This window comes from Larimichthys crocea, chromosome XXII (genome assembly GCF_000972845.2).
Source record: "Larimichthys crocea isolate SSNF chromosome XXII, L_crocea_2.0, whole genome shotgun sequence".
NCBI classification, from domain to species: domain Eukaryota; kingdom Metazoa; phylum Chordata; class Actinopteri; family Sciaenidae; genus Larimichthys; species Larimichthys crocea.
In genome coordinates this window covers 12040311-12050930 of record NC_040032.1, presented here as the reverse complement: position 1 = coordinate 12050930, position 10620 = coordinate 12040311, and the positions used below count along the sequence as shown (strand labels likewise).

General features: G+C 40.3%; 1 protein-coding gene across 2 annotated transcripts in view; it reads right to left on the bottom strand.

The window, feature by feature from the left end:
* Positions 1-359: 359 nt before the first annotated feature.
* Positions 360-10620, bottom strand: part of acer3 (alkaline ceramidase 3) — a 16253-nt gene continuing 5992 nt past the window's right edge. Inside the window, exons 1-11 of one of the 2 annotated variants that reach the window (XM_027273358.1) lie at positions 10409-10510; positions 7601-7711; positions 7438-7490; positions 7164-7216; positions 5156-5237; positions 5017-5052; positions 4234-4292; positions 4034-4135; positions 3136-3240; positions 2997-3042; positions 360-2908 (exon numbers count right to left, since the gene is read on the bottom strand). In XM_027273358.1, coding sequence (XP_027129159.1) covers positions 2855-2908; positions 2997-3042; positions 3136-3240; positions 4034-4135; positions 4234-4292; positions 5017-5052; positions 5156-5237; positions 7164-7216; positions 7438-7490; positions 7601-7688 — 678 coding nt within the window. In that variant the 5' untranslated portion in view covers positions 7689-7711; positions 10409-10510 and the 3' untranslated portion in view covers positions 360-2854. Of the gene's footprint in view, positions 2909-2996; positions 3043-3135; positions 3241-4033; positions 4136-4233; positions 4293-5016; positions 5053-5155; positions 5238-7163; positions 7217-7437; positions 7491-7600; positions 7712-10408; positions 10511-10620 lie in introns of those variants that run through there. The other variant, XM_010745068.3, reaches the window with a different exon arrangement.

Below are 10620 nucleotides of genomic sequence, written 5' to 3'. Positions count from 1 at the left end.
TTAGAAGGTCTCCTGAGTAACTGGTCACTAAAAGTAGTGGAGAAAAAAGTGCAATATTTTCTTAAAAAATGACTAATATTGCTTATTATAAATTAAAATATGAATTACTTTCCATCACTGTATTTACATTTCCTGCATCTTTTCTTTAAAGTTCAGTGGTTCTAACATTTCCTCCCAGTTCGACGGACGTGCAGACATCCATGTCCATTCGGTGTGTTTGTGTCTAACCAACGTGACTGCCACACCTTCGAGCTGACTCACGACAATATATTATCTGTGATTTTGACACTGTAGATAGAGAATTCATGAGTCATATATTAATATTCCACTGGTTAAAGGAAAACCGTGAAAGGACCGAATAAAGTTTGGTGTCTTGACACATTTTCTTTTATTTGACAATACAAGACATCATTAAAGACTGGCACATGACCAAAGTTCAACAAACATGTTGGCAGAGTTTTCTCTTCTGGCCTTATCACATAAGTATGATCACTTACAGCTACATTTAACATTAGAACAACCTGTAAGTAGAGTGTTGGACACATGAAATGAATGGAAGGCCAAAGACATCATAAGCTGTTAACTGCTTATAATCAGGGGAAGGGCGCACCGCACAACACGACGGGGGACAATATGAACAGTTTATCATGAACATCAAGGCAACTCGGATTACACTGCAGGAATAACAATAAGGCACCCTCTTTGACGGCTGCTCACCTCTACTGATGAGCAGTGATTTCAGGATAATAACACACAGACATTTGAACAATGTTAATACTTGTCTTTCATACATTGTGCTCATGAATGTTTGTAACACTGGGATCACGCGACGTCTATACCCAAACATGTGAGAGTTAGCGACATAGAACATGAATGTAGTGTGTGATGTCCAGCACACAGCAGTTTAGGAGGCCACACGGAGACAAATATCTCCGTACAATAACGTTGTGCATCTTATATTTAACCACAATTAACCCCCCCGCCCCCGAGCTCCAGGTTGTATTGTTACCGTTACATATCCACGACTTCACAGCAGCAAAACAAACAGTGTAAATAAAAAAGCCCTTCATTTCACAACACAGGCTCCAGTACAAGAAAAAAAAAAAAAAAAACTGAGGCAAAGTTCCTTCATTAGGTAGGTAGTAGTTCTTCAATGCACACTGGTACGCTTGGCAATGTCTGAAACAAGCTGGAAAGTTCTGCCACCTAGTGGTTGTATCATACACTGTTTCACAATACTTCCTCACGAGGTGTGTATGTGCCGTCTGACGCTTCACCTTGCTGTCATGGTGAAAATAACTGAAAGTACAAAGGACTAATAAATAATGTAGTAATGTGGGATAGATCTTAAGAACCTGTAGATAAAGGGACATCTACACTGAGCTTAAATGAAGTATTTTTCTCATTAGAAGGGCGGGCACTCAACCACCATGAGCATTCTGAGACAAAAACCTACTTTGAACTGAGTGCACCTTGTACCCGATTCCCTGCAGCTTATGAAAATGATTCAGACATGTTCCATTCATTCATTTGGTGACTGAATGTTTAATTACAAATATCAAATGTTGTCTATATTAGCTGAGTTTCATCTATCCGCCCTCATGGCTAACTGTGCTGTACACAACGATCTTCACGCTGATAGTGGCTCGAGAAAGATTACGGGCGAGTTGAGCTGATGATCTTTCTGTGTGTTTGCAGTATTTGTGTCCGCTCACACCTGTCTGATGCTGGTTACATCCCAACAAAGGGGTTTCTTAAACGTAACACACCCACCCTGTGGGCTTGAGCCGTGGCTTATAAAACTCTAGTCCCTCACAGAGCTATCGCGTTAAAAAGACTGTGAGAAAGAGTTTCTCTGTCCACAGAAACGTGAGATGTGGAAAGTGGTCCAACTCGCTTTGCGCTCCTGGGAAAATATTTAACCCTGTCGTAAGCGAAATTCTAATTCAGTGTGATGAGGTTTCCTTACAAAACTACAGGCGTCACAGTTGTTGTTTGATTATAACGAGGTAAAAGATTAAAATATTTCACACATTACACCAATCCCAGAGCAACATTGGCAACGAAAAAAAAAAAAAAAGAATAATTCCAGTGTTGGCATGTTTGATAGGAAAGTTTCTGGTAAAGATTAAAGCCTGGGGACAAACAGAATAGAAGGATCTGCTCGTCAAGACAGCTGGGTCACACCAACGCAGTATCACTTTCACCTTCTAGCTGGCAGTTACCATCTTATTTGTAGTGAATACACCCAGAGACAATACACTTCTCTTTGAAAAGGGGGAGCAACAATACTGTGTTGTAAGCAGAGCTCCCTCGGCTGCTTGTTAAACTACACACAAGCAGTGTAACCAAGACAAAAGTCCTAGTTACGCCTGTTTTACTGATCTATTTATATGTATTTAGGCTTAGGAGATTCAAATATCTAAACATACAACAATAAATATGATAATGTAAATTAATGTAAATTCTCAATCAATGACACTGTTTTCCCAAACCCTAATAACAACCATAACGCCTTCAATATTTACCACTGCAGTGGACGACACATCATATTTGCATTAAAAATGAGGCAAATAAAAGTATTACACTTCAATAAAATTACAGAAAAGCTAGTCTAATAAATTATGATTAATGAAAAAATTCTTCCATTTCTTAAAACTGGACTCAGTACTATACTGTACTTAGTAAATCCCCTTAGTGCAGAACCAAAGGGTCCCTGGAGAGGTGCTTTGGGGGCTCCACCTGCCCCCTAGCTGTGGGCTGAGTTCCCAGCAGTGGGCGTTAGCAGGTCCCTGTGCCGATGGTGTCTGGATATGGCAGTCACCATCCGTAAGTTGGTCCACGTCACTTCATCTCAGCTTGTCTTCTGCGGTTCGATGTGCAGCGTGGGCCAAACTCCACAGAGAAACTGAACAAAGCCGGCACAAATAAAGAAATGAATGAAAGTCATAAAATAATGAATGATCATTTAAACAAAGGCACAGCGCTGGGCATACCTTTACTTTTGGTCTGTACTTGAGGTAGGTTGCTCTGATCTGCAAGCTAGAAGAAAATGGACATTAGATTTTAATACAAATGAACACGTGTCACCACGAAAGAACACACTGCAGCTGGCTCCTGTTCCTGGGAGCTTACCTGAGAAGTATGTGCAGGTAGGAGCCAAGGCCTGTAAAGATGTGCCACCAGGCATGGAACTGTGTTACTACTCCAACACCAGGGGGAAGTGTTTGTCTACTGGCTCTGTGAGAACAGAAAAGCTGTTAACTGAGTCACTTAAATCAACAACAAAATGAAAACTGTATCGCCTACAGTATGAGATTCTCCAGAAGAGGATGGCAGAAAGAGTAAATGGTAAAAGATTATCACTTTATAAATGTTTTCTATGCTGTGATTTACAAATCCTTTTCAACCTGTGTTCAACTGAATGTAGTACAAAGACAAGGATACATTTCAAACTTCTAACATCTAATATCTTTAGATTTCACCACCTACAATCATTAAAAGAAACTGAGAATCCAAAGAAATGCCTGCAGGTAAGGGGCAAGGCCTAAAATCAACACTGAGTCTCTGACCTTCGACCTCTCAAACAGCACTGCATTAACTGAATAACTGACATTATTGAATAAAGGATATTAATTACACACAGCTTGTCTAATCTACAAATTCAAGTTAAGACTGTACCATCCAAAAAGAAAGGCAGATATCAACGACATCCAGAAACACTGTCAACTTCTCTGAGTTCAAGAGTGCTGTGGTCTGATGAGTCAACATTTCAAACTGTTCTTGGAAATCAGATGTTGTGTCCTTCACAAAGTGTCGTGTTATTTGGAGACTGCCTGACTTGTCTTTATATATTTATACAATTATATTAATGCTGTGATGTCACAGAAACGTTAATTTCATAGAGTGTTGGTGTCCAAACTACTGCTGTTAAAAAGGAACATAATTAACTTTAGTCTCAGAATTTAAAAAAATGACTTAAAACATGAAGTTAATAAATAATAACAAGACGCTATCTATGACAAAAACTCACCTTATCGTGTCACAGAAGATATTGTCAATGTTCCACAGTAGGAACCCGAACAGAAAGACTCCTAAGGAGGTGTAACACAGCGGTCTGAGCCACGGGTACACCCTAAACAAAAACAATTCAAAGGTGTTAATCGTTGCATATTAATGAGTAACCGTTCCTTTGATATGTTATGTATATATTGGTCATCTTGGCAAACTCACCATGTAACAATGAAGATAGATCGCATCACTAGGCAAGCTACTAGAGCACCATACATGACCTAGAAGAAGACACAATTATTTATTCAGCTTTGAAACAGCGAAGAGTTTGTGGGGCAGACAGATAAAAAAAATCATCTAGTGTTTCACATGCTGAATTCCAGCCAATGCGAACATAAATAATTAGCATAGTCTTCTAAATAGACACAAAGTTGTCTGGGTACGATCTCCTGTGACAAGTATGTAAGGCTTTAGGGCACTAAGTCAGACACCATCACCTGTCCTGAAAATTATGTCAAACACGAAGGGACGGACGCATTCAGTTTATTCTCTAACCGTCTCATTATGAACCGCCATAAGGCTGTGTGATGAGTAAACAAAGTCAGCTCTAAAGAGTAAACAGGCAGCTTTGTCACATTGTCCTTTACTGTTGTACAGCAACACAAACAAGGTGTGAGACTCTACGCAGGTACAGACAAACAGAGGTATCTGTGCTTATCATCATGGTTGGGGTTATGATATTAGTACTCCTAGTCCTAAGTTCTACAGTCGGCGATTCGGCTCTGACTTTATGACAAAACAAATAGTAAAGTACTGTTAAATGTTGCTTTGATAATAAAAGCTACATTATCTTTACCAACAAGCATGTAAACTGTAAAGTGCAGCATACTTTGGTGGCCAGCACAATGTTTACACAAGATAAAAATGACTTAAGGCACACCGAGCCCTAACGGCAAACAATGAGCAGTCTGAGGAAGGTGAGCGTTCTGCAGAGCACACCCTTACCTGGTGAAAAACTGGCTCCTTCCATTGTAAGTATACCTGCAAGAATAAACAGAGACACTACTTAAGACGATATGCTCTTATGTTATGCCTCATTCACAGAATGGTTCAAAGTACTGTTACAGTGAAAGTGGATACTCACCACAGTGACTGAGACACTGAAGATTAATAATAATGCAATAGGAATGAAGCTGATGTTGTTCTCTTGTTTGAAGCATTCATATCTGAAAAAAAAAACAAACAAATAAATGAGACTGAGAATAGAGAGCAGGATCTCTCCACCCTACATATTCCATGTATTATGGACTGACCCCCACAGTGGTATCTGACGTGGATACTGTTCACACACTTACGGTGACCACTGATTGACAACACCCAGTTATGCAAGAGCCACGTGTTAATGGCCTCTCTGGTTAACCTTCATTAGAAATAGTCTCTCCACACAGAGAGTGAGTTAAACATGTAACCTCTCATTCTTTATCATGTGCACATATTCCATGCATGAGCACTGTCACACAGGGAGGGAGCCAACCCAGCTGCGCCTGCAGGAATGCTCATGTCCTTGGATGTAGGAACTATTTCCAAATACACACTATGTGCACATCCATGGCCTAGATACAAGGCTTAGCTAGCCTTGCCAGAAGTCTGGTAGAAATGGGTGGTAGGTTAGTCTCCAAAGTTGCAAGGCTCTGGAGGAAAATGACAAAACAGAGCTACGGTCAATTCTTGTTTGTCGAACAGGCATTATATGAGCCATGTGCAGCATGCATTCACCAAATGTAAAGCTGGCTGTTTGCAGTGTTACCTGATAAAAGTGGACATCAAAGGAGGCCATCACACAAATCTCAGATAGAGGAGCACCTTACGGTAAAGCCATGAGGCTCCATGTACAATGTGCTTGCACCCCTCCCGAGACTGACCTGCCCTCTTATATCACTCTTGCATTACATCCACAACCCAAATAGATAGCATTGTCTGGCAAGACAACAGACAAACAGTTGTTCTGATGCTCTATGGGAACATGTCCAAAGAAGGTACTCTGTTAAGACCTTGACGGGGACAACAGTGACTGTAAAGTTCATCAGCCCACAGGAAGCAGTAGCACTCTTTATTCACAGAAAGGCACGAAGCTCAAATTCCTTTAGCTGACACTGTTACTGACAAGAATGTCGATTTGAGAGGAAGCCATTTTCGCTTCACTGTTTGTTCCATTACAATGGATCAAGTTGCAAGAGTGATCTCCAAAATCCAATTGAAGGACAGCTGGGCTCAGGTAGGGAGTGTGTTTGAGACCAACAACCCTCTGGTAGTTCCTGGTAGGCTGAACATGGGCTGCCTTCATGGAAAACACCTTTCCCTTTAAAGTTCAGGGATACTTGTCCACCTCTAACATTTCAGGATGTCATGGCCTAACCACCCACCTCTCCTCTCACTGTGTTTGAAACACTTCCCAACGATTGGAATATGCTGCCCCAGTTGATGGAGAACCATTTCACTGCAGGTACAAAGCTATAATAGCTTGTGTTAGTTAACCAGCTATCCCTGGACTGCCGCAGCTGTATGCCTGGAGCTTGAATAATAAGTTGGCGATAGAGGGGACAAGGTTGCTCGTGCTTCAAACAGGCATTTTCTGAGTTTCCTTGAGTTTTACTTGCGAAATCTAAGAGGAAAATATGTGGTGGCACTATTCACTCCACATACTTTCAACATGTGGAAGCTCAAAGTGAAGAATGCCACATGGCAGTGTGCCACTTACAAACACACAAACAAAGAAATAGCTGCAGTTGAAGTACATCTGTCTATGTCCTGCGATCAGATTCCACCAAGGACAATGGCTGTGCGCGTTAGACAGCAACACTGCTGGCACATTAAGCCACACCTCGGGTAGCGACCAACTGGGAACCACTTTCACCACAAGCTCTGAAATATTGAGGGTGGAAAGAGATACTCGAGTCCAGTTTGGAATCAATAGTTCCATTACATACAGTACACTCTACAGCAACAAGATGACACTCTGTCCTTTCTCAGAATGGATCAAATTATCAGATTCACTGCTCATTTTCCAACCACAATTACATTAAATATGTTCTCAGTGAGCGTCAGTCTCAAGTGCTTCAATGGCATTAAGTCCAAAAGATTGAGCCACTTACAGACAGTAGACAAAGACGCATGTGCTGTAAATCATTGGTAACTCGTCCAGTAGCTGCAAATGAAAACACAGAGAAAACACAAAATGCATCACTATCGGATTACATCGTTTCAGCATAATTTATCATATCAAGCAGCCAGGAGTTGACCTCATATTTCAATTACACATATTTTCCAAGGCAAGAATGAGTCTGATCCATGCAGTTTCAGCAAGAATTTACTCTGCATGCACTTTTTGCTGACATATTAAGATTTAAATGTAGCACTGTAGCCCACCTGCATCTCATATAGCAACGTCATGTGGAAGCACCAGGAACCAACACCAACAGCTGGGCGACACACACAAAACAACAGCACAGAACAGTAAATGGTAAGTCAGGACATTGGTGCAAAATATGATTGATTGATGATTGAAGTGTTGCTTCAGTATTGTCCGAACCTGCCAGTCCGAGGAAGGAGCAGACGTAGCGAAACTCAAGTCCATCACGAAACGTCAGTATGGCCCCACAAATGGGAGGAAGAATCATAATCAGGTTGCTGACAGTGTTCCCTGTGCAAAAAGACAAACAGACAGGTTAGAACATTACCTGTGCAATATTTGAACACCTCTGAGATTGGGTGATAGGACAGCAGTGAGAGTTCAGCCTGGTTTACATCTTGCGATCATCATAACAGCATCAACACTATCTTATTACAGAAACCTGATCACTGCATTAGGACTTCATGCACACACTTTTGGGGCTGTTTGCTGCCACGGTACACGCACTATTAGAATTCACAGCACTGAAATGCTTAAATTATTGTGCATCCGGTACAGGTAGATAAACATGCTGATATTTAGACAATGGATGCACTTTAGCACCACATTTTTAGTGTTTTTAGAGCTGAAACGATTAGCCGAGTAATCGATTCATCTAATGACACAAGCATTTTGATAATCATCAGCTGATCTGCGAATCATTTACGTCGTTCTTCGAGCAAAAATTACAAAAACTTGATTGTTCAGATTCTTAGATATACAAATTTGCTGCTTCCTTTATAGTAAAGTGAATATTAAAGGGACTATTTTATACTATATTAAAGGGATATTGTGCGACTGAATTGAAGATTGAATTCAAAACAAATGTATTTATATTTTAAATAAAACTAAATGTTGTTTTTAGGGCAGCAGTAGTAATGTTATATACTATTATACTTAATAGCTTAATAATATTTCGGTGGAAACAACTCTAAAATGTCAGTAACATAAATAATATTCCTGACATCAGCGAGTAAGTGAAGTTTAGAAAGAATGAAGAACGCAGACGTCAGTTGGTACCTGTCAATCATCTTGTCCTCTCATGTGATTACCTGCCCGCAGGTATGTACGCAGAGGAGAGGCCGGTCTGTCTCAGCCGGCAGCTACATTTTTAGCAAATAGTGAGATATCAGAGGAGATTAAAATATCACCTCCTGCATGTTTATGCTTGTTGAACAAGTATGTAACTAAGTAAGTAAGTAATCAGGGAGGTTTATTGCACTTGTACAATAACAAGCACACATGTTGTCGACTTGAGTAATATCCGAGTTATCTTCCCTTCATCTCGTTCACTTGTCGCCTCTATGGTCCGCTAACTTTGCTGTGTGTGGGTTTGTGTGTGTGCAGAGAGCAAGAGAAAGAGAGACTACAGTGTAATAAACTACACCAAAGACTAACCGACAGAACAATTAATTCACTTTTAATGGATCTGTAGATGGAGCTCTTGCACCCGCTATATAGAGCAAAGCATTAACCAGGAAAACAATAAGCAGATTAACTGATAATAAAATAATTGTTAATTGTTATCATTATGTTATTTTGTTTGTCATTTTCACTCATTTGTAAGAAAATAATCTGATTGTTGAAACTATGTTGCAAACTGTATGCAAAACAGGAAAGTCTTATCTATAAGAGCGGCCAACAGTTGTTGGTGTTTACCCAGTGTTTTTCTGTTTTCCCCTCAGCTATTTACTACAAGTGTTTCCTTAACATCTTCAGGCTTGTACAGAACCTGAAAAAACAGTACCAGTGTGTAACGTTCCTCTTTCTGGGTGTGGTGATAGACAATCAGTCTAATCAGGATGTTGAGCAACTAAGAATGCTTACTAGTATTTTCACCATCAACATGACACTTTCTGTTCTGTCTATATGTCTGATACAAGCCAAGGTGTTTGAGGAGTGACCATTTTAAAATGTGCATGGACTTTGGTTACTGATAATAAATGCACACCCGCCAAGAATACAACAAGCGTTTGACTTTGTTTTTCATGTTTCAATGCCAACTGGAAACATCAGACTGTTATGAGATGCCTGTCCTCTCTCTGCGATAGATTCCCTGTGACCTTCCTTCTTCTATCACCATGTGCTGATGCTGTTTTAAAAGACAACTCGTGCACAAAAGCACAAATCAAACGAGGATTAAAATCATGCCGGTGTCTCTTTTCCACATGAACAATGCACACATTCCAGCCATTGTAACCTGAATCACTGTTTAAATGCCAGACGATTCCTCTGCGGCTGACAACAACTGTGTCGCCGGGGCAGCGTGTGTCATTTGTGCAAACAAAAAGCTTTATCGGTCGGTGCCCTTGATAAGCTGCGTTCACACCAATGTCAATGTTAAGAGATATTTAAGAGACGAACGGAGATGGCAGGCCTTGGAAAATGTACTCGAATAGATTGCAGCGGGACTTTTTTTTTAATAGCACAATAAAATGAAGTGTTGAAAGATGAAAAAGCATCTAACTAATCTAACTACACTCAGATCTGACTCCTGTCTCATACATACATACATTTATTTATTCATTTAGCTGACGCAATTTGGGGTTCAGTATCATGCCCAAGGACACTTAGACGTGCAGACTGGAGGAGCTGGGGATCGAACCACCGATCAATATAATACTTTAAAGTTACTCGTTACTGTGAACAAGGCTATGTGGACATACAATATCTGTCGCCTCTTTTTAAGCTGATTCATCCTATGCTTTGATTGTAGGACTACATTTTTAACTGCTGTTGACAATGGTGTCTCGTGAATGTACGCCCTGGACTAACTGTTGCACCATTGTCAACAGCAGCACCTGACATACAGTGAAAAATGTAATCCTACAATCAAAGCAGAGGATGAATAAGCAAACAAATATTGTATGTACACATAGCTTTGTTCACTTTCAAGTGCTTGAACTGCACAGCACAGTAACTTTCTGTGTAAAAGGTTATCATACCTACCTGCCTGTTGACATAGCTGAACACTTTGACACTAACAACGTTTAAAATCTGAGATAATAGTTCCTGGTAAACCAGTTTTTTCTGTTTTTATCGTCAAATGAACCAGGTGTCCTTTACAGCACGAAGGAAATGTTTTTATTAAAGTTTGCAAGAGACTAACAGATTTAAAGACGAGGCTCGAGAGTCGAGTTAACGACCGTTAGTTTGAAATT